At 37.1% G+C, this 24852-nt stretch overlaps 1 protein-coding gene across 2 annotated transcripts in view; it reads right to left on the bottom strand.

The window, feature by feature from the left end:
* LOC110109387 (probable zinc metalloprotease EGY2, chloroplastic) overlaps window positions 1-24524 on the bottom strand; it is a 43693-nt gene extending 19169 nt beyond the window's left edge. Inside the window, exons 1-7 of one of the 2 annotated variants that reach the window (XM_020840443.2) lie at window positions 24245-24524; window positions 24091-24148; window positions 16924-17019; window positions 16471-16563; window positions 16299-16352; window positions 16103-16207; window positions 103-177 (exon numbers count right to left, since the gene is read on the bottom strand). In XM_020840443.2, the coding sequence (XP_020696102.1) occupies window positions 103-177; window positions 16103-16207; window positions 16299-16352; window positions 16471-16563; window positions 16924-17019; window positions 24091-24148; window positions 24245-24489 (726 nt within the window). In that variant the 5' untranslated portion in view covers window positions 24490-24524. Of the gene's footprint in view, window positions 1-102; window positions 178-16102; window positions 16208-16298; window positions 16353-16470; window positions 16564-16923; window positions 17020-24090; window positions 24158-24244 lie in introns of both variants that reach the window. The other variant, XM_020840442.2, reaches the window with a different exon arrangement.
* Between the last annotated feature and the right edge of the window lie 328 nt (window positions 24525-24852).

Genomic DNA, 24852 nt, shown 5'->3' with positions numbered 1-24852 from the left:
AAAAAGGTGTGGAGGTTAGGGCTCAAGTGTAACTTCTCCACTGTGAACTCCACATTTTCCTTCAAAATAACAAATTTAGAAAAAGCGTATAGAACACATTACCTGCATTCTCTTTGTTATCTTCTCATAACTTTTAGAAGCCTTCCCTCTTAGATTGCCTCGAAACAAAACCCCACCCTGCCAAGATATTATGGCAAGCTAGGAGATTAAATTGGACACCAGTGGAATAACAACGCTAAGCATTCCTGGACATGAACTTGAAGCATTTCTTTTATCTTTCCTTATTGTGTTTTAACGGACAAAGTAGCTCTATGAAATTAATGAAGGGGATTTTTATATCAAATTAACGTCATAAAAAAAACCTCAGGGGAATTTAACTCAATACTTATGATAGCTAAAGGGAAAGAAAGAAAAAAGTTGAAAATCTCAGAAGCAGTTCAAGGAATTTTAACCTAGACATACGAAGTTACATTAAGCACACAAGGATAAAAGCATACATGAATAAAAGCATATATCCACACAAATATTTATGAATGCATTTATATGAAATATGGACGTATATATACTGGTACAAATATAAATTAAGAGAAAGGACAAAGCAGTTTTTTGGATGCCAAGACAAATGATATTCTCCAAGCAAATATATGCTGAAAGGGTTAATGCAAGTGCTTGTGTAGTTTGTAATCAAATTTTTTATTCATGTAAACCTGTTTGGAAAAGAACTAACAATGTAGATAAGTAAAAGATACAGCAAGCAACCAAGATACAAAAAACAATGTCAACAAAGTAGAAAAAAAAAAAAAAAACTTTCAGAAAGGCCGTAGAAATACATATCTGGTAGAACAATCTATATGCATCATAAGTACACTTAGGCTCTATCACAATTTAAGGTGCTGTGATATCTTAAGGCCTCAAAACCTTATGGAGGTCATCCCTCCCTTCATATACTTTTGGAGTCTAGGGACCTAATGCAAAATAAATTTGAGTTTTCAAAGATAGAGTGTTTCACTTTCTCAGAGATTCCCCATAAATAAAATTTTGGACAAGTAAGAGTTCATATTAGAACTAAGGAATCAACATTCTCTGTAGGAGAAATCCTACATGATTAATTACATCTCATTTGCAACACTAGAAAACACTCAAGGACGTCACATGCACTGTGGTATGATGGTGGTTAAATTTGGATATTTTAATTTAGGGTATACTTGCGAGAAAAATGGTCAACTTCACCAAAATCTTATGCTTCCTTCATCATAGTCAATATGGTGGACCCAGTTTGCCAACAACAACATGCTTTGATTTTTTATATATCTTTTAGGGAATTTGATTAATAGTCATGGGTTGCCTCTTATCAAATATCCAAAGTCTTGTTGGTGAGCACACTTCAGCACTCCATATTGATGGGATCCAATGACTTAATAGAATCACCTAGAAATACCAATATGGTTGTTAATGGTTCACGGATATTCTAACGGGACTTAAACAGAATAACTCAAAATGACCAGTATGGTTGATCGATCCACATGACTAATTTAGAAATTCAAAATCAAGCCCTCAATTCAATTTAGAAAGAAGAGCATCAAAGACTACATGGGCTATGTGATTTTAGTGTTAAAGGATAATCTTTAAGGTCACATCCCATATTAAAAATTTGAAGAAAGTTCTTGAATGTACCACTATTGAGGTTAGTAACTTTATGGGTGCCTTAAATCGAAAGCACTGAATTAGCTCAAGCATCAAGTTGAAAAACAATGACTCGAACAAAGATCCTAACCACAAATGTTTATTTTCTTTGTCCACTTCAGTGAGTATTTGATTCACGGGAAGAGCTGCGAATAGACTTGAATATTGGTAGGACTTATAGGTGCTTATCCTCGCCAGAAGGTTAATTTATAAGTCAACAATTACGCATCTTCTTATTTGACAAAATGACCCTAAATCTTAAGTTCATGTATTTGATAAAATCTCAACCAAGGGGTTTGGGGATCCCTATAGACATTTCTCTTAGTAGGGCATATTGGTGATAATGTTTCCTGAAGTGAAATTGAGCATCATCGCATTTTGTCCGACCAGAATGGATTGGGCAAGATGAAGATTAGCCTAGCAAGTTTATAACTTCTCATGCCTACTGATAGGAATATTACCAATAAGTAATTTGTCTTGTTGAATGGACCAACTTACTAGTAGGTAGGAATCCTATCAAGCCATAGAAGGCAAACAATCACATAAAAATACAGCTTGAAGGGACATCACCAATCTAGCCTCAATTCACTTCACGTCATACTGAGCGTTAGGCGAGGTGTAGTGTCATCCAACTTGTATATCAGTGTAACCACCAAGATGGCCGAGAGTTGACTACATCAAATGTATGGAGGACCACATGTCATCTTTCGAGCGGCTCCTAGAGTTCATGTCGTCGATTGCAAGTAGATCCTATGAGCCAAGGTAGGCTAGATGTTTTGGTGTGTTGAGTAAGCTGATTGTCATGCATGCAACTGGCAGGGCAAATGACCTGAAAAATATGGACCCTCCAGTAGCGTTGGCAAGCATGCGAGGCATAGCATTGCCAAACTATTTTGTTGTCGTAAGTACTGGGTTAGTCAAGAATTGACTCTACAACTAATAGATGAAAGATGCTCACATTTCCTCTTTTGTCGTAGCATGGTTTCTCTTTGAGGCTCAAACTAAATGTTGGGGTGACCTGAGCAAGATATCAATGCCAAGATTGAGCCTTGTTGATCTGTTAACCATCATGAGGTAATTTGAATTTAGCATGAAGCATGAAACAAAATGAGTTCCATTAATTGAGAAACAATGCTACAATACAAGGAGAAAGACAACTTGATGTGATACTTGCCCATAGGGCAAACATAAGACAAAGCCCTCAAGTGAGGGTATAAATGGAAAAATACAAATAACAAATAAAATACATGAAAATAAATAGACACGATCGTAGCCGTTGATCTTCGATGTCCTCATCACAACTCTTCCTTGAATCCTGTCTCTCTAGGTCTCCCTCTTCACTGTCCTTTCTTTAGAACAAGAAGATCTGATCTCTAGGATTGGAAACTCTAAGGCTTCATCATGCCAGAAAGCCAACAAGAGACTCCCTAAAACTCCTCTCCGACATTTCTTTATAGAGATGGAAAATTAGTTATAATATGGGACACATTTAGCTTGCTAAGATGTGAAATTCATGTCATATATTTATTTCAAGATTCGTCTAGAGATCAAATCAACAAGAGGGATTTTTTTTCTCCGTGTTATCATTTCTTCATATTTTGTATATAATAGAAAAAATAAATAAGGTTTATAACCAACCTTACTCAACTCAGCTTATGTTTATGAGATCCACTAATGACTGAGTTATTCATTCTCAATTGTCAGATTTTTCATTAATTTTTTTGTCCATTTAGTTTTTTGTTTAAGAACTTCAACAAGAAGAAAAGCCCATGCCACTATCTATCCATAAAAATTAGATAGCGCTTCGACGTGCCCCAATAATGTAAGGCGGTAAATTATACGATTCCAGGTTATTTAAGTTCAACAATGCATATACATCACCCCATAAAAAAGGGCATTGAGAAGTTATTCAAGTGAACTCACCACATTACAAAATTCATGTGCGTGCAGTGTGAAGCACCAAGGTCATGTTAGAACCTCCCAACACATCAAAATAGTCACAAATGAGTGGTGCACAAAGCATTTAGGCGACTTAGAGCCCCCCACTACATCATGAAAGACATCTATGGGTGTTGTTGCCCCCTTCGGCTATACAAGGGCATAATGCATGCTCCTACAGCTTGTAGTTCAGCATCATCAAAGAGGTGTCGTCGAAAGAGAGGAAAGCACAAGGGCATTGAGCATAAGAGAACTTCATGTACCTTGATGTCCGCACAAATTTTAATAGGGAAAATTTTTAATAGGGCATTGTTGCAATCTTCTTTTATCTTTATACCTCTTCTTCTTCACCATTAGTATTTCTAGAAAGAAAAAGGAAGAGAGATCTTACTAACTAAGGGAAGTAGTACTTAAAAAAAAAAAGGGAGGAAGAGTTGGTTTGTGGTTTAAAATGGTTTAAGAGGTGTGGGGCATACTGTTCCAAGTTCTTTCCCAAGATTATTCCTATGTGGGTATCATCAGGACATTCGACCTTATCATATGAGTAATGAACAAAGAGTCCATAAATCATATTTTTTTGCTTAAGGTCATGTTCCTTGGGTTTGGATGGCTTAGTTTTTAACCAATATTGACCCATTTGTCTTCATGGATTGACAATAGCATGGTTTTAACTTGGTTTAGCCCAACTAAAGAGTTTTGAACAAGTTGACTAAGGTTTGACTAAGTTTGATTGAGTTTGATCAAAGTCAAATGGGTTGAAACATTCAAGCAAAGTGTGGGGAATGGACTAGTAGCACTTGTGACTTTCCTAGATTGCTGCCACTCCAAGAGTGTTTATGTGAACTATAATACTCGTATTCCATTCCACTAAACATTTTATATTCCTAAGCTAAAGCCACTTACCTTTGCATGCATTGGTTTGATGATATCATGTGACTGGGAGAGGATAAAGGGCAGTTAGTGGAGCCTTAGCGGAATGTTAATGATAATATTTTATTAGGAGGTTGCCTTAAGCATTAAATCTACAACCAGTTCTTTCTTTTTCCTCATTCAAACAGTTGTTGTTGCGGAGAGATGCAAGTCGTGGGCTGAAGCTAGGGGGAAGCTTATCCGTGAGGGAGGCTGGTGAGGTAGTTGCTGTTGCAGGGGTTGTAGAGGAAGAATTCAGCAAACATATAAGGTAAGAAATAGAAAATTTTAAGGTTGTTGTATGCTGTAAAATTTTGTAAATGATTAAATCAGTTAAGTTACTGTATTTTGCTACATATAAAAAAATGTAATAGAAAATAGTATAATAAGAGATGTCATCAAGAGTTTAGTGCTACAGGAATTGTTGTTGCTTGCTGAAACAGTAAGGGAAAATGCTGTTGTTTGTTGTTGCTTACTGAAACAGTAAGGAAAAATGCTGTTGTTTGTTGTTGCTTACTGAAATCTATTGGCATAAGAGTAAAGGCTAATGTGTTGAATTACAGCATAGGGCCGCTGTGGAGACTGTTGTAGATGTTGTAATTGCAGAAATCATCTACTATCAGCTAAAATCAGTAAGAAAAAAGAGGAATATGTTGAAGAATTTTGTTGTCCTCAAACGGACTGCATACGTTATGATCTAGTACGACATAAGAAGGATAATATATTATCCCGAAGAATAAAAATATCATTTCTTTATGAACTCAATAATAAAATTTAAAATTTAACAGAGATTCTCCCATTCAATGTTTGATTAAATGGGGTTTATTTTATTCTGGAAAACAGATGTTCATATGGTTAATTACATATCAAGCTTTGGTGCTTGAAAACACTTTTGATTAAATTAATGATTTTCTTGCTTTTGAAAATCATTTAGACATTGGCTAAAATTTGATTTTTTTTAAATCCATGAAAATCATGTTTAAAGAGTTTTAATCTTTAAGAATTTCAAAAAAGAGAAGGGATCAACTTGAAATCAGATTTTTTGTAAAGAGGACCAAAGGAAAGAAGTGTATGAGTACTTGATTACGAGAGAAACTCATAAATGCTCAAATTATACTATATTGGACTTTACATTTTAAGAATCTAACTTTTGTTTAAGTTGATATTTTTATTAGAAGGTTGGGGCTTACATTCCAACAAAATATGTTGGAGGAATTGCCCAGAATGTGAGGTCTTATATAGTGATAAAAAATGCAACTTAGATATTACAAATTTGAGGAGTTTCTTTGAATGTTTGGTGTCCAAAGAGGAGGTTTATTCCTCCAATTTGGGTTGGAGGGATGGAGGAGAAAAAGATGCAACTTAGAAGTTGCAATTTTTTGAAAGTTCCTTGAACATTTAACATTCAAAGAATGATGCACACTCTCCTAATTTAGGTTAGAAGAATGAGAAGATCTTTCTACAACCTTTGAGTTGTAGAAAGAGATGAATGAATACATAACCTATAGGATGCATATGAGAGGGTAAATCATTGAACCATGTGTTCAATGATACATAATCATTTACCAAATGTGTGTTAGGCAAATGAAGGAAGAGGTGTGCAACTTGGAGGTTGCAAGCTCATGAACATTCTTTGAACATTTGGTGTTCAAAGAGGGGAATGACCACTCATTTATTTTTGACTAAACAAATGGAGATATCTTCTACAATCTTTGAGTTGTAGAAGGATGAACTTATCTACAATTTTGGTTTGTAAAGAAGAAAAGAGAAAATGCAATATATGGATTGCAAACTCATGATGTCTTTAAATATTTGGTGTCTGAAGGGAGGTAACCACTCTCCTAAATTTGGGCTTAGGAGAACGAGAGGGCTTTCTACAACTTTTGAGTTGTAGAAGAGAGAGGCAACAAGCAACTTTTGGATTGCAAGTTGGAAGGGATTCCTTGAACATTTGGTGTCCATAGAAAGGGGTTTTTATTCATCTAGTTTATGTTAGATAAATGAGATAGTTTTCTACAACTATTGGGTTATAGGAGGAGGGTGATGCGCAACTTACGGGTTGCGGGTTGAAGTAGATTCTTTGAACTTTTGGTATTCAAAGCGAGATATACACCGTCCTAATTTTAATTTAGGAGGAATATTCATTTGCCTAATTAGTGGCTAAGAAAATGAGATGAAAGAACTTGATATTTGATCTAAGTTCAAGAGTTTACAACATGACGCATTTAGGACTTTTAAGAGAATCCACAACATCATGTATGGGGAGGATTAATGGTATCTCATAAGGCAAGCTAGGAGTCATGCAATGATATATTTGGGAGCTTGAGGAGGTTCCAACCATTATGCATGAAAGGGATGATGATTGTTTGTTGACTTTGTCTCAACAAACAAAGGATTTGTGATTTATAATTTATTTCTAAGTCAAAGAGTCATGTAATATGGAATTTGGAACCTTGAGGAGGTTCCACATGTAATGCATGAGGGAGAAGAGAAATAATCGCTTGTTGATTTTATCTCAACAAACATGATAAAATGCACCTAGGATTTTGATCCTAAGGTTATAAGATTCAAGCAATCTAACACTTGGAGCTTTGAGAATGCTCCAAGTATCATGCATGAAGGAGAAATAGAGGTGAACTTTTATTGATTTTTCTTCAACAAACAAGGCCAAATAAACCTAAGATTTTGATCCCAGGATTACATGATTCATGGGATGATTTTGTTTGAAACCCTTGAAGGTTTCAAATTATCATACATGAAAGTAGATGAATATTCATTTGCTAGTTTTGTGTTCTAACAAATAAAATGGGAGAGCTCGGACTTTGGCCCCAAACTCAAGGATTTATGGCATGACACCTATAGGATTTTAGGTAAACCAAACATGTCATGCAAGAAAGATTGCATGATGATTGTGCGTTAATTTTGGTATCAATGAACAAGACAAACATTCAAGATTTGGAAACCTCTATATGGATTTTGAGGTAACGGATGGGGAGATGGTTTGTTGGTTTTATGCTCCAACAAACAAGGGATGGAAAAACTTGGAATTTGGTTCCAAGTTCAAGAGCTTAGCATGTATTTTAGGATTTTGGGGAAATCCAAGATAACATACAAGAGGGATAGAGTGTTAATTTTATCTCAACAAATAAGATATGGCTGACTTAGAATTGGCTTCTAAGACCCAATGATTCATGTGATAGAATATTTGGAGCTCTGGGATGGTTCCAAAATATCACATGTGAGAGGGGAAGAGCATCAAAAGAGAACTCCCCAAGTATGATAGAACCCATGCGACGTGATGCTTAGAGCCTTGAGGAAGCTCCAAATACTGTGCATGAATGGGAAAATGCATGAGAAAGAGAGCTTCCTACTCTTCTACGAATGTTTTGGATTCGTCTGGAGAAGGGAAAATCAATTTTCTAATGCTTTGAAGAGGCTTCTAAATCAATTTTGGCATGATTAGAAGAAACTTGGAAACATAGTGATCCTAGCAAGAGATCTAGAAAACATGATTTTGATCCTAAGTTAAAATGATTCATGCAATGAAGTGTTTGGAGCCTTGAGATGCTCCAAACCATCATGCATGAAGAAGAGGAGGCTCTACTAGAGAGTTTCCAATGCATTGAAGGGTTCCTAAGTCACTTTTGGCATGATTAGTATATTTGAATAGGAAGAATTTATTCCTACGACTTCTAAAAGGTTTTAAGATCAAATTTGGTATGATCTAAGAAGAACCTAAGAGTGCATGCATGTATATATGATTATCCAAATTAAATAATTTTGATAATTGAGAGCTATCAAGTATTTGTTGTTGCACAATGTTGTACATAAACTTAATCAATTCAAGATTGTCATTCCACCCTCCAAGTTTTGTATGGTACAAGTCATAAATTTAATTGATTCTTCATGATATGAGATTTGTTGCATAGACCCTTGAAAGTCTATGTTACAATGACTAAAAAGTCCAAATCAATTAGATTCAATACATGCATTAAACAAAACTCTAGAGATTATCAATTTTAATGCATGCAAACTCTCCTAAATTTGGGTGTCAATTTTGTCATGACAATACATTTAAGTGAGAAGTGCATACAACTAAAATAGGTCTGAAACTCTAGAGATTATCAATTTCAATGCATGCCAGTGTTACTCTCCTATCCTCTGGGCAAGACATGTCCTCCAATATCTTCTCTATCTGCATCAGCCAGTTTTTAGCCTCTATAGGTCCACCACTTGAAAACATCGGAGGTTTCATATCTTGGAATAATTTCAAGTTCTTGTCCATTGGAGTACTTCCACTGCCTCCAGCCTGGGTTTGAGTACTCTTTATCATTTGAGTCATAGTTGTCATCTTCTGCGCAAAAGATTCCATAGTAGCTTGATGCTACTATTCGAAGGCTCTGCTACTACAAGAATCTCCCTCCTAATCTCTCCTGTAGTGCCATCAATGGCATCATTTTCAGGATTCATGGCTCTGAGATATAACCTATGAAATAAAAGTAGTAGTTTATAACACAAATACCCTATACCTTAACTAACCTAGAGAATCATCCTATTGGCTCTTTCATATTGATCAATATTCTTAAACCTTTGCTCTGAAAACTTCGAATTTTTCACTTAAAACTCATCGTGATGCATCGAAAAGCATGCGAGATCTAAAATAGCATTTTTCGGGTTTTACACCCATCACCCAAAATGCTACAATCTAGTTCCCACTTGCGCAAAACAAAGGATTTGAAGTGAAATTGGGAGGGATTTGAGATCAAATCTAAGCCTTTGATTTAGAAAGTTAATTTAGCCCAAATTGATCAATTAGGACTGAAATTGAGACCAAATCGGATTCGACTCAAACCGATTTTGGTCAACTTGGGTCGATTGGGTCCGATCAAGTTAATTTTGTGAAATTAACCTTGAATTATAACCGAATTGCGTCGAATTTAGTTCGACGAGGCTCGACAAGGTTCGATTGGGTTCGATTTAGATTGATTTGATTTTAATTTAATTTAATTAAATTTGGATCCAATTTGAGTTAATTGATGGTCGACAACGATCGAGTGCGATCGAAGCCAATCAGGCTCGAAACAACTCGAACTGGGGTGAAATTGCTTAGATGCGAAAATATATGTCAACAGAAGAAAGTTTAAATCATGTCAGGTGTTTGTTAAAATTTAGTATGCTATTGATTGTTGTTGCTGCTGCTATGAATATATGTTGTTAAATTTAATAAAGAAAATGAGGGGAAGTGAAAAAAAGAGCTTTATGAGAAGAAAAGAAATATTGGATTGAATGAAAAAGGGTGCAATTGAGATTGTTTACAAAAGAAAAAATAATCGGGGTACTTTAGATGAACCAGTTTACTTGATTGTTCTAGAAAATGAGGTGAGATACCCAAATGATGTTATAAGAAATAGTAAAATTTTATATATTTGTAACCTCACATGTGATATAATTATGATAGTATTATAATTCATTTTCATCATATATATAGTTAATGCTTCATCAAATCCTTATGACAATAGCACATGATTATGATTGTTAAATGTGAATGATACTAAAAAGGTGAAATAAGTCATATATGGGGTATAGATACTGACAAGGCAAAAGACCTGACAAGGTAAGACTACACTCTATAAATTCTAAAAATTGGGAATTCATACCCAATCTTGAATGAGAGAGCAGTCTCAAATTTTAAAATTGATAATACGAATCCAACCTTAATTTAGAGAGCTGTGAGTGAGCAAAAGCTTATAATCATCATATGACTTGCCTAAAGTATTGATCAATAAGCAGAACATGAATGATGTTTTTATACAGTATTTGTTTATTATATAATTTTCATTTATTCCAAATTGATGTCAAGCATATTATTATTTTTTATATATTGCTTGTGTATTTTAGTGAGTCTTAGTTTATTAACAATGATTGTACTACATACAAAGAAAAAATAGCTAGTATGGCACTATACAAAAAGGGGGATTAAACTTTTTGTGTACATACACTTTTGGGTGTAAAAAATAGATCTGAGTATGAGCTGTATATACACTTTTGGGTATGTAAATGAATTTTAAAAAGTTTAGTAAAGCTACGTATTTTATTTGAGATTTGTATTTATTTGAGGTATTTTACATACATACTTCATGTTGTTAAGTATAAAACCTGAGATGTTGAAATAGTCTGAATAGGCTACTTCATATTCACCTGATTCTAATAGTAGTTCGAATAAGTGTTAGTAAGAAGTAGATCTATTTAAATTCTCCTTCTTTGTTATACTCCCTATTGACTATACGGTGGTCAAAATAGGGTGGTGCCATTAACCCCTTTTCATACAATAGGCATATTACTACCCTAACCATACCTACTTAGGCATAGTTATGGCTCAACAAAAATTAAATAAAACTAATTATCAATATGGAATCAAAACAAAATAGACCAAAAGTCAAGGCAAAACAAAAAGTGATCAAGATTTTTTTTTTTTTTCATTCTCTATTGAGTTAGAATTTTCAAAAACTATTAGTTGGATTGGTTCAATTTTTTGTTTCATATGTATTCCAATTTATTACTTCATAGTTCAAGAGAAAGTTAAAATGTTATTCTTCAACATATTATTTGGATATTATATAAAGAATCAATTTTAACCTTTATTTTCACTTTATGCAATTTTTGAATTTTAAGACTTACGCCTCAAAACACTTTCATGAAATAAAAAATACCTCAATACCCAATTACGCAATTTTAAACCTTGGGTGATACCCAGGCTTCAAATCAATCTTTGAGAATACCACCAAGTCATGCAACTCATCTAGCAACTCACCAATAACTGGTATGGGAAACTTGTGTGATACATTTTCCTTATTCAAGGCATGATAATTTACACATAATCTCCAATAGTCATCATTCTTCTTCACCAGCAACACGGGACTAGAAAAGTGGCTCACACTATGCTTGATGATCTCGGCTTCAAGCATCTCCTGAATCAACCTCTCAATCTTATCCTTTTAGACCTGTGGGTAACGGTATGGTAGGACACTAATGGGAGAGACTCCTTCCTTAAGAATAATAGTGTGCTTGTGCTCCTATGGAGGAGGCAATCCTTGGGGAGATTGGAATACCTCACTAAACTGTTGGAGAAGCAGCTATACTACTTTTGGAATGTCCTCTATCTCCTGGGTGCCTCCTGCCTCCAAGCTTTAGAGCTCCACCAAGAATCTCACTCATTCACCCTGTACGGCACGCACCATGGTTTTCAAGAAAACCATTGCTTTGGATAAGCTAGGGTCTCCCTTAATCATCACATCTCTCTCGTCCACCTGGATCTCCAAAACTAAGGCCTTCTAGTCTACCTTGGTATCCCCTAAGGTTTGTAGCCACTTCATACCCAAGATCAAATCCGTACTTTCCAACTCCAACGAAAGAAAATCCTCCCTGATGTGAATCCCCTGCAACTCCACCACCAATCCCTGACAAATACCCCTACTCTTCTCCACTTCCTTATGCCCATCATCACCCCAAAGCATCCCATGTCTACCAAATTTAGCCCTAGCTTCCCAACCACCTAATTGGATATGAAATTGTGGGTAGTCCCACTATCAACCAAAATCGTCACTTCTTCCCCACCTATCTGCCCCCTCATCTTCATGGCATGATTCAGAATGAACCCTACTACATAATTAAACAAAACCTCCACCACCTCCAAGTGTAAGGGCTCCTCTTTCTCTAACACTTCCTTTGTCTTTACTCTGGCCATCTCCTCCTCATCACAAACAAAAATGACCAATAAGGTGTATTTTTAGACCTATGGCCTGGAGTTAAACTTCTTATCACACATAAAACATAGCGCCTTACCCCGTTTGTCCTGCAACACCATATTAGTCAGCCATTCAAAGTTTCCTCCCGGCCAAGCTCACAATCCTTTCTCCTTTGGAGCTTCCCTTTTACCTGCTACAGTCAACATCCTAGGTGCAAAGAAGGTTATCATCGTGCGGTAAGAACCTCCAAAACTGCCCCCTTTGCTACTCCTCTCAATTGATCTCTTATCCACTATCAACTGAGCTAACTCCATAGCCTCTCCAAAGTCACAGGATCTTGCCACCCGCACAGTGGCTCTCAGCTCTGGTTTGAACCCCTTCATGAAATTGCTCTCTAATACCATCTCTAATAGTCTCCCTAAACATCCTGATAAAAGCTCAAATCTCTCTTAGTACTCCATCATCATTCCCACCTGTGTCAAAGCAAAGAATTGCTCATAATAGTCCCCCTCCTACTTTGTTCGAAAGCACTCCAATAAAGTGGTGAATATTTGAGAGCTAAGTGCTTACAAAACCTGAGGGTTTTCTTTGGAAAAGCTTGAGAGCTTTTTCCATTCTCCTTCTCCCCTAGGAAAGCTTGCGAGCTTCTCCTCTTTCTTCTCGGTCTTCTAACCTCCTTCTTCTCTACGCAAGTTCCACCCCACCTGTATCTTTCTTCTAGTTCCGTTGGCAAAGTGGTTGGCTGATTTTGGTTGGCTGTTTTAGAAAAGCTGTGGGCTGTTTCTTTTGTTGGCTGTTTTAGCAAGGTTGTTGGCTGATTGGAGAAGTTTTGGACGGTTTGGTGACATTTTGCTGGAGAAGTTAAAAGGACATTGAATCCCCCTAGCTGTGGTGGACCCTTGGTTTGCATATCTAAACCTTATTTTAAATACTATTCCTACAATCGGTACATGTGAGGAGTCCTCTTGAAGGATGTTCTGAGGATAGTTTTTTTTGTTAAAAATATTGTTTTCTTTGTTAGTCTTCTTTTGTTTTGATAGTTGGAAGTTGTCTTTTCTAAAGATAGTTGTTTTCTTATTTTGTTCTCAAAGTTACGTCTTAATTTTTATAAAAGTAAGATTTGTTTCTCTTGATTGTTTTCTCTTTGTGCCTTGCTCTATTTAGCTTGCACCACTTTCCATGATGATCTGATGTCCCCATCAAGCTGCCTTAGTTTGAAACTCCAATATCCGCTTCATCATCTCCTCTATATTCTCAAACCTTCCTTTCTTTGTTGAAGAACACTCATTCAATGATCGCGCATTTGTTCTCAGCTGCCCTACTCCCCCCTCAAACTTTTCTTCCAACGCCTCAACTCTTTATCTCGGCCATCGGTCCCAAAAACTTACTCTGATACCAATTTGATAGGATTTCATGATTCAAACAACAAACAACAATATAAAAAAAACTTAAATTTACTCCAAATAGGTCCAGAAACAACACCAAGAGAGATGAATTTACTAAACTCCAAGCAAAGTAAGATAAGACCCAAGTTGATTCACTGTTCAAGAGGTGAATCGTCTCTCCCATACTCCCTAGTAGCCACTAGTAACCCAAACACGCACAAAAATTGTTGTAGAAAGCTAAAACATAACATTAACCCGAACCCTCCACAATCTCCACCCTTAAAAAGCCCAAATCCACTAATAAATTCTCCTTACATCTTTCCAAAAGAGTTCCCCCTAAATCCACTTCTCCTATAGGTGATAAAGGAGGCCCTCCACCCCACCTGGGTAGATGTGCTGCCAGCCACCACAATTACCTTGCAATACAACAAACAATTTAATTTAATTTTTATTATTTTTATCCTCTTATAATATATATGAGTATTATCAAATCACTTTAAAGAAAATGATCAAAATGATCCCCCTACACTTTTTTGAAGAGCCAAAATGGTGTCAGACTATGTAAAAGTTACAATTTAGTCCACAAAATCTTCAAACACGAAACAAAATTATCTCACCATCCAAATTAATGGAAATTGGAGTTTAAGGCGTTAAAAATGAGGGTATTTTTGGAATATAATTTTTATTATCATTTTTTGGTAAATTTAAATTTCTACTTGCCTTATTTCTTCATGTACAACAATGAATCTCACGTACAAGAGTGAATTGAGATTGTATAGGGTGTCAAGCAAGTTGATTTTTTGTAAGAAATTTGTTTAATATTTGTGTTATTTTGATTCTATTGTAATGAAATAGATTAAGTTTACTTTTTTGAAGAGCCAAAAATGATGTCAGACTATATAAAAAGTTACAATTTAGTCCACAAAATCTTCAAACAGGAAACAAAATGATCTCACCATCCAAATTAATGGAAATTGGAGTTTTTTTTTTTTTAGGAGATGGAAATTGGAGTTTAAGGCGTTAAAAATGAGGGTATTTTTGGAATATAATTTTTATTATCATTTTTTGGTAAATTTAATTTTCTTCTTGCCTTATTTCTTCATGTACAACAATGAATCTCACGTACAAGAGTGAATTGAGATTGTATAGGATGTCAAGCAAGTTGATCTTTAGTAAGAAATTTGTTTAATATTTGTGTTATTTTGATTCCATTGTAATGAAATAGATTAAGCTTATTTTTTGTTCTAGAATTTTAAAATTTTAAATTTGTATATTAATTTTATTGAAATCAATTCTTTTAGTGAGAACACAACATATTCTTAAATTTGTTTACAGTTAACTTTGTGGCCCTTTATTGATTGAAATTATTTTTACGAAAGAACAATTTTTGTTTTTTATTTACTTTGCTTTGCATGAACGCAAAGAGTAAATAAAATTCTTTCCCAAAAAAAAAACATAAAATTCTATCGGCCATAGTTGCTCGAGAAGTTTTGACAGCTCCTCTTCGTTCTGCCAGGGGGGGCTTGTCTCATTTGCTTGGGGAAGTTATACAATATTCTGATGCATGCAGCACCAAAGAAGGAAAGCTTTGTCGTTATTCTCCCACCTTCTTTGACCTTCCATGATAGTCCCGCTCATTGCCAACCCATGGGAAGCTACACCTGCTTCTTGTCACGTGCTTGCTTCTCTGTCTCGATTAGGGTAAGCATGATGACAAAAACAATTCCAGATAAATCTGAGAGTTACACATGCTCCATGAGTTCTGCGCTAATCCAAAAGTTTTTCTATTAATTTTAACATCCAATTTGGACTGTAGGACCATTTTGGTCCCTGTTAAAGGAGTTTGGGGACTAAATTCGTCATTTTACATAGCATGGGATAATTTTGATCATTCACAAATAGTCAGAGAATCATTTTGATTCCTTTTTCATCACTTTTAATTGCTAAGAATAATATTTGCAAAGAGAAACTGTTTCTTCTATAAAATAATAACATATGAATATGTATGGAAAAAAAAACTAAAAGTACCATAAAATAATTTAACCTTAACTAAAAAAAATTACTTTCGCTTTTGTTTAGTTTTCTCCGTCAATGACCATCTCCCAACTATTTGTGCTAGGCATATCAATCATGTTCCATATTACAATCATTTAGTTATCCATATGAACAAGTTCCCGCTAAGTTTAAAGCATCTTAAGGTATTTTCAGTGATAGCACCCCAAAACATTTTCTAATTTAGTTCAGTAACTTTGAATTACAACAAACTCTACTTTAACATTCTCAGTTGCGCATGACCTAGCTAGTGTAAAACAAGTTTTTATGGCCTTAATAGGATATTTTGGCATTTGTTTGATTACTATTGGAAGCTTTCACTTTAAAACATGAGGTAGTAATATGTGATAAACTGATACTCCTGATACTCTGAATGGGAAAATTTGATACCTCATATGGTTCTTGGTTTGTCACAAAAAATGTGTCAAAACCAAAAACTTGATCTTTAAAAATATCAATTGTGGCTTTGGAAATTCGAATGGATTCTCCAATACTCTGCAACAGTTAGAAAAGTACATTAGATGACAAACAAAATTGATGCAAAGTTTGAATATTTGTTCCTGTATGAGAGTTTAGCATCATTCACCTTCATTCCAGGTAAAGGAGAACCACTAGCAACGTCCATGTCTTCATCCTTCTCCTATAAAATGCTCAATCAACATTATTTCAACTAAAAAAAGGTATGAATACTACTACCCTAAAAGATGAAATTTTACATCACTAAGAGACCATCATTGCATGTTAAAATTCAAGACTACCTGGATGTTAACTTCACCAGCAAAGTTCCCATCAATGTTATTAATTGAGTCCTTCAAATCCAGCAACTCCATCGAATCAGGTTCATGTTTTTCCTAAGAAAAGGAGATGAATACCTTACAAAAGAAGAAAAAGAAAAACACTGAATTACTACATTTGAATAACACTCATTATTAACATATTATAAGTAGCACGCATTTTTTGTGCTTTTTGGAAAAAAAGAACTAAACACGAGCTTTTTTCAAACGATAGAAAGATTAATGTATGCATTTTCACTAAGAAGACAGCCCAACAACAAAGCCAGAGTTATATTTGATTTGAACAAAGATGAAAATTAGAAAATGTGCATAGGAAACTATCGTGAAACTTGAATCTAATTGATAGGTGACCAAAAGAAAAAGAACATCAAGAAGAGGAATACCACAAGACAGTGAACTAAAAGATAGGAAATTTACTAGATCGCTCGTAGATTTAAAATTAAGATCCCCGCTGTTTTCCACTAGGCCATCAACCGCAGATGGGGATGTTCCATTCTCAGATAATTCTCTTTCCTGAAGAAGTTTAGTTCACTCAGTCAAAAAGACCATATGAGCACAAAATTTTATCCAATATTTTCTGTGGAATAATACGTAAGAGAATGGCTAGCAACTAAACATAATAAATAATGCTCAAATGAAAAAGTATAAAAGAAGAAACAGAAAGTTAAAAGATGCAAGAGAATGCTTCAACAAAGATGATCTAAGGATTTCTATCAAGGACAAGATTTTACCGTAACATGGACTTCGACTAAGTGAAACAATTCAACCAGCTAGGCCAATTGACAAAAATATATTTGCTTAATTCCATGGAACACTCATCTGCATTGAAAAACCTAAAAACACACCCCCACATATATGATGGTTCTTAGTCATCACCAGAATTAACCATGAAAACAATTCACGCTTCTTTTTCTTTCCCTCAAATCTCCCATCATTTCCTCAACTTCTCAGCCTACACTGTTCCAAGTATCTGCTCACTAAAAAAAGAAGCCTAATCCGCCCTCTTGATTTTGCCGCCCAAGTATGAGTGAGACCCACTCATGATTTTAATTAGGAAGGGAGGAAGGCCGCTAGGGCTAAGGAGGTGGGGTTGTTTGCTTTAAATAGGAAGAGGAGATTAGGGTTAGGGTTATGCAAATTATTTGAGTTATTCTTGTTATTGGAGTTTGGTGTCTTGGGCTCTAGCAGTGTCTAGGTATTAAGAGAGATAGATCCTCCTCTCGAATTGATGATCAACTGTATCTTGTTATTTTTCTTTCGTTAGTTTGATTCTTGCAATAAAACTACTGTTTTTGCTTCTCTTGTTAGGGTTTACTTCAGATATTCAAGTTTTTACTAACAAATTGGTATCATAGCAGATGTTTGGACTGTTTGTGGGTAATTTTCTGAAAAACCAGCAGTTGTTTTTTGGCCAAATGAAGGGATTTTTGTTGTTTTTTGGGTCAATATCCAGATTTTTTAACATACAAAAATCCGGGTATTGATGAAAGCCAAGAATGGGAGATGAGCCAAATGAAGGAAATAGTGGAAGATCGAATTTCATCCATGGAAGACAAAGTTTTTGATCTTCATGAGATGGTGAAGAAGATATTAAAAAATCAAATTCAAATGGCGGTATCAGAGACAAAAGGATCGGCGGGGAGAAGTACGAATTCTGAATTTCGTAGGAGGGACAATGATGAGGAAATCATAGAGGAGAAAGGTGGAAGGTATGGAGAGAGGCGTGGTCATGAGGGGCATGAACCAAAGGGTGTTGGTTGGGAGAGAAAATAAGGAGATTATGGTGGGAAGGGTGCTGATTTTGGAGAAAGGATATGAGAAAGCGAAAAGGGGTTTGGGTATGAGCGTTGAAGGGAAGATCGGGAGACTTGGGCTTGGGAAAGGGAAAATTATGTAGGAATACGAGGAATGGAAGAGATACGAAGGTGCGAAAGCTGAAGATGCCCATTTTTTAAGGGGAGGACGCACACGGGCGGATTTACAAGTTGGAGAGGTATTTCACCATCAATGGGCTGACTGAGAAGGAAAAATTGACGGCAGCGGGATTATATTTGGAAGGAAAGGCGTTTTCGTGATGCCAGTGAAGGGACCATAGGAGACTAATACAGAGTTGGAGGGAATTCAATGAATGCTTATTGGAACGTTTTCGAACCGACAGGAAAGGGGACTTCTATGAGCTATTCTTTGCACTAGTGCAAGACAGATCAGTGGCAGACCACCGTGGGAGATTTGAGCACTTGGCCAGTCGATTGGACCGACTATTGAAGACTGATTTGGAAGAGAACTTTATGAAGGGCCTCAAATCTAAGATCAGTGCTGTGGTGATAGTGAGGGTCATGAGGTCTCATGACTTAGGAGAGGCAATGGAGCTGGCACAACTGGTGGAATATCATAGGTACTAATAGAGGGGAGCCAAGGGCTACAATTCAGGTGGCTCTTACAAAATGACTACCACTCTTCTAGCACCCAAGGGTCTTGCAGCAGGCCATCTTCGAGAGACTCCTAAGGAAAAGTCAGTATGAGGAGGAAGTGGGGCAACTTCAAATGGCTAACGGAGAAGGAGATGCAGGAGAAGAGGGCGAAGGGACTATGCTTCAAATGTGATGAGAAGTATACCCCATGATACATGTGTATGGACGAACTTTTCAGGTTCTCACCGTCTGTGATGACGAGAAAATTGATGAGAGAGGTGAAAGTGAGGTAGAGGGAGAGATGGAGGACAAGCTGTATCTGGACATAACGAAGATCTCCTTGAATATAGTGGTAGGATTCACTCTGAATTATACTAAAAAGGTGATGGGAGAAATAGTATATATGGAGGTAGTGATTTTGATAGACAGTAGGGCTACCCACAAATTCATCTCCAACCAGGTTGTGAATCAATTGGGGGTGAAATTGGTGGATACAGGATGTTATGGAGTGACGATGGGAACATGGAATGTGGAGATAAGAAAGGGGATCTGTTGACCATACATGGAGTTCAGGTGAGGGACGATTTCCTCATATTGGAGTTAGGGAGCAATGATATCATGATGGGAATGAAATGATGCAGATCTTAGGAGCAACAAAGTCAACTTGGAGGCATTGACGATGGAGTTGGTGGTAGAAAGGAGAAGAAAAGTGATAAGGGGAGATGGAGGGCTCTTTGAAGCCATGGTATCACTTAAAATCATGGTGAGGAGTATACAAGAGGTGGGGGAAGGTTATCTAGTGGAATTAAATAGGTTGGAGGGGATCATACTAGAGGAGGGAGAGGAGGTTCCTCTTTCAATACAGCCGTTGATTCAGTAATTCAATGAGGTCTTTCAGCCACCTCAAGCATTGCCACCACCAAAGGAGCAGGAGCATGATATCACTTTGAAGGAAGGTGTGTCACCCATCAGCGTCAAGCCTTACCAATATCCTCAAGTTCAAAAGGATGAGATTGAGAAGTTGATTAGAGAGATGCTTGAAGCAGAGATTATTAGGCCCAGTGTAGCCCTTTTTCTAGCCCGATATTACTGGTTAGAAAGAAAGATGAGAGTTGGAGGCTTTGTGTAGACTACAGGACAATGAATAAGAAAACTATGTCAGATAAGTTTTCCATCCTAGTGATAGATGAGCTATTGGATGAGTTGAGTGGGGCAATTATTTTCACCAAGATAGATCTAAAGTCAGGATACCATCAGATCAAGATAAAAAGGGAGGATGTGCCAACAACTGCTTTCATAACTCATGAAGGGTATTATGAGTTTCTAGTGATGTATTTTGGCCTCACTAACGGCTAACGCCCTAGCCACCTTCCAGTCCCTTATGAAAACAAAGTCTTCAGACCCTATCTCAGGAAATTTGTGTTGGTGTTCTTTGACGATATCCTGATTTATAGCAGGTCCGAGGAGGATCACTAGGAGTACTTGAGAAGGGTGTTAGAGGTGTTACAGGAGCACCAACTGAGAGCCAATCTGAAGAGGTGTTGTTTTTCACAGGATAGTCAGGAGTACTTGGGGCATATCGTGTCTAAGGAGGGGGTGGCGGCCGATCATGATAAAATTGAAGCTATGTTAAGATGGCCCGTGCCTAAGAATTTTAGGAAATAGAAGATATTCCTAGGACTGACAGAGTACTACATGAGGTTTGTGAAGGGTACAGCACCATCGTATGGCCACTGACAAAACAGTTGAAGAATGATGGTTTCTTATGGGGAGAGGCGGTCACAGCAGCTTTTGAGAGCTTGAAGAAGGCCATGAATAATATACCGGTCTTGGCCCTACCAGACTTCCTCACTCATGTCCTTACAATAGAGATGGATGCCTCAGGGTATGTATTAGGAGCAGTACTCATGTAGAACCATCGACCCATCGCCTATTTTAGCTAGGTATTGACAGCCAAGGCCAGGCTGAAATCAATCTATAAGAGGGAACTGATGGCCATTGTGTTATCCATCCATAAGTGGCGACCCTACTTGTTATGCCAACATTTCATCGGCATGACATATCAGCGGAGCTTAAAATACTTGTTAGAGCAGAAAATGGTGATTGAGAAGCACCAGAGATGGTTGTCAAAGTTGTTGAGGTATGACTTTGAAATCCAGTATATGCATGAATGGAGAACAAGGTGGCAGATGCATTGTCCAGATGTATGGGGGAGTTATAGGCGATAATAGTGTCAATCCCATTGATGTTGGTTTGGGAGGCCATTAAGGAGGAGAGTGCGCGGGATGAGGAGTTAGGAAAGATTATGGCTGATTTATTAAAGAATGGGAGTAGCCACCCAGAGAATTCGTTGGAGGGTGAGAGGCTTCTGTATCAGGGGAGATTTTTGATGCATAGGACAATAGTTTAAAATTGCGCAATAAGAGGCACGCCTCAAGGTGCGCATATGCGCAATTTGGACCAAAGACGCCTTGAGGCCTAACCAATTTTGGTGTTTGCTGAGGCTTACACCTCAAGCAGAGTGAGGCGCGCCTCAATTGCGCTATTGTGCAATTTTGCTTGAGGCGTGCGCCTCATAGAAAGGGCCCCACTCACTTTAAATAAATATGAAAATTGCCTCTCCCTTCTACCGGTCCAAGCCAAATCGCAAGCATCCCGAACCTGATCCCGCAAGCTCCCGATCCCTCCTGAAGCCGGATCTCCCGCACGTCTCCGGCGCCTCTCCCGCTGGCATCGCCGCTCGCCGGTGAGCCCTTTATTTTCGGCCTCCCCTTACATCATTTCTTGATTAGTTCTTAGAGTTTTTTTAAAGTTTATGGTATGATTTTTCAACTTATAGGAAAACTAAGGTTTTAAATTTTTTTAGAGTTTTTGTTTTATTTTGCTTTTTTCCTTTAGAAAATATGGTTAAGGGCAAGGAAAAGTCTAATACGTCACTGCGGAGGGACCCTTCTTGGAAATACAATGTACAAGTTGACATAGGCGGCGGTGAGAAGACTTGTGTATTTGAAATACAATTTTTGCAAAAAAGTGGTGAAGGGCGGAGTAACCCGCATGAAGGAACACTTATCATGCTCTCATAAAAACGTAGCACCGTGTGCAAATGTGCCGGACAAGATGAATGATGAAATTATTGCTTACATGAAGAAAAGTACCACAGAGTTTTGATAGACTAATATTTTGTGATTTTGTACTTTGGGACATGATTTTATTGCATCTTTTTTCTTACTTTCCACTAATTTCACATGTCATTTAGATATTTTTATTGTATGATAGAATCTTGCTATTATTTACCTGCTAAAACCCTTAAATTCTCATTTACGCAATTCTGCGTCCGTGAGGCTTATGCCTCACACCGCCTCGAGGCTTATTTACGCAATTTTAAACCTTGCATAGGACATCAGTACATATTCCATGACAACTCCAGGAGTTCCATTGGAGCGCTATTAGGGGTCATTCAGGGGTGCAAAAGACGTACATAATACTTGCCTCAGAGTTGTATTGGATGGGGATGCATAAGAATGTGGAGGAGATAGTAGTCATATGTGAAATCTGTTAGAGGAACAAGTATATGGTCATGTCTCCAGGAGGATTACTATAGTCTTTAGCTCTAACAGGTCAAGGGTAGGAGGCATCCATGGATTTCATAGATGAATTACCCCGATCAAAAGGGTTCACAGTGATTCTAGTAGTAGTAGTAGATAGATTGAGCAAGTATGTACATTTCATTCTCCTACGACATCCATATACAACAATAATAGTGGGATCAACTTTCATCAGGGAGGTGGTCAAACTGCACAGAGTACCAGAGTCTATAGTATTTCCCTGCCATTTCTGAAGGGATTTATTTAGACTACAGTGGACAGTAATGAATAGGAGCACTGCCTACCACCTGCAGAAAGATGGTTAGAAAAGAGGTGGTCAACAGAAGCTTAGAAACAAATGTACAATGCTTTGTGTCGGAGACACCTAAGTTATAGAGCAAGTGGTTGGCATGGGCAGAGTATTGATACAACACTTCTTATCATTCTTCTTCTCAGATGACCCCATTCAAAGTGTTGTATGGAAGGGATCCTCCTCACATGATGCATTTTGGACATAATAGCACTCTAGTTTCTTCAGTAGATGAGTATTTAGAGGAGATGGACCGGATGTTGGAGGAATTGAAGAGGCATTAATTGAGGACCTAGCAGATTATGAAGAAACAGGTAGATGGGCATATGAAGGACATCCAATTTGAGGTAAGGGAAAGGGTGTTCATAAAACTCCGACCCTACAGGCAGAAAACCGTCACTAACAGGAGGAATGAGAAACTTGCACCAAGGTATTTTGGGTCATTTGAGGTCTTAGAGAGGATTGGAGCAGTGGCATACAGGATGAAATTGTCATCGACAATAGCCATACATCATGTTTTCCATGTATCCCAACTGAGGAGTGCAATTGGGGAGCATGTGACACGCTCTGAGCTACTAGCGACATTGACAGAGGACTTGGAGGTGATATTGGAACCCCTTGAAGTATAAGGAGTGCGCCAGGGAGAAGGAGGGGTAAAGGAAGCGTTGATCAAGTGGGATTGTTTGCTTTAAATAGGAAGAGGGGATTAGGGTTAGGGTTAGGCAAATTATTTGGGTTGTTCTTGTTCTTGGAGTTTGGTGTCTTGGGCTCTAGCAGCGTCTAGGGATTGGGAGAGATAGATCCTCCTCTCAAATTGAGGATCAATTGTATCTTGTTATTTTTCTTCCGTTAGTTTGATTCTTGCAATAAAACTACTGTTTTCTTGGGTTTTCCATTGAATTTGTGGAGTTTTCTCGCTCTTTTTGCTTCTTTTGTTTGGGTTTACTATAAACATCACATGTAGGGTAAAAGGGGGAATTTTTTGCCTCCACTTGAACCTAGCCTCTTTCGAGATGATCATAAGCAAGAATCTAATTGAAAGTGACACGTGTTCTATGAAATAACCTTGGAGCTAACTAAGAAGAATAACTTAACGCTTATAGCCTAAAAGTTCAGGTATCAGGTTCTCTCTTTTTCTCCCCTCACTCTCCCTATGCTTTCCATCAATCAAAAATATCCTCATATAGAAAGAAAAGCATCTTAACTCTTTTGGTGTACGTAATACCGTAAGTAATTCAGAATCAAATGTCTAGACTGAAAGAAAGCGCCAAGTTTTTACCTCTGCATCGTCACTCTCCGGCTCTGTTTTCATCGTTGCTCGGCATGGAACACATGACCTGCAAGATCTACCAATAGCAAGAAGCAGGAAAAAGGTAATAATGGAGTATTTATCGGAGGCTTGAGTAAATTGCAGAAGGAAAAGAAGAGGATACCTGGCGAGCATTAGCTGCAATTGGACCTTTTTCGAAACGCAAGACCAACTCCAGCTCAACTGAGAAGAAGAAGAAGCAGAAAAGAAAAGAGTGCGACGAATACTCCGGTGATGGACATTCCATGGCACTGACAGCATACGAGAATGATCCCAATGGAGAGACGCCGCCGGCGAACTCATGATGCGTGAGGAACGAAATACGGGTACAAATTTTTGGCGAGGGAGAATAAAGGGTTCAGAGAGCATTCAAACCTTATCTTCCGATTTTACGGAACTGATTTTAGAGGCCTCCCTCGTAACAAAACGACACTTCGTAGCATCAAAGAGACAAAGAACATGTACAAATAAAAAAGAAAAATTATTTGATAATTACGCTTTTATTAAAAAGGCAGTGAATTTAAATTATATATATAATGAGTTTATAATTTAATTTATTTAATTTTTTTAAAAATCATAATTAAAATTAATGAATATGTACAAGCCATATCTTCTTTTTTTTTTCTTTTGGAGAAAATTAGGGGCAATTATGCCCAATTTAATTTATAAAATGAATAAGTTACAAACATGATTACAATATGAAAAAGCAAAAAAAAAAAGAAAAAGCTTAAA

The sequence above is a fragment of the Dendrobium catenatum genome, unplaced genomic scaffold (genome assembly GCF_001605985.2).
Source record: "Dendrobium catenatum unplaced genomic scaffold, ASM160598v2 fragScaff_scaffold_231, whole genome shotgun sequence".
NCBI classification, from domain to species: domain Eukaryota; kingdom Viridiplantae; phylum Streptophyta; class Magnoliopsida; order Asparagales; family Orchidaceae; genus Dendrobium; species Dendrobium catenatum.
This window is presented reverse-complemented; position numbering and strand designations above follow the sequence as displayed.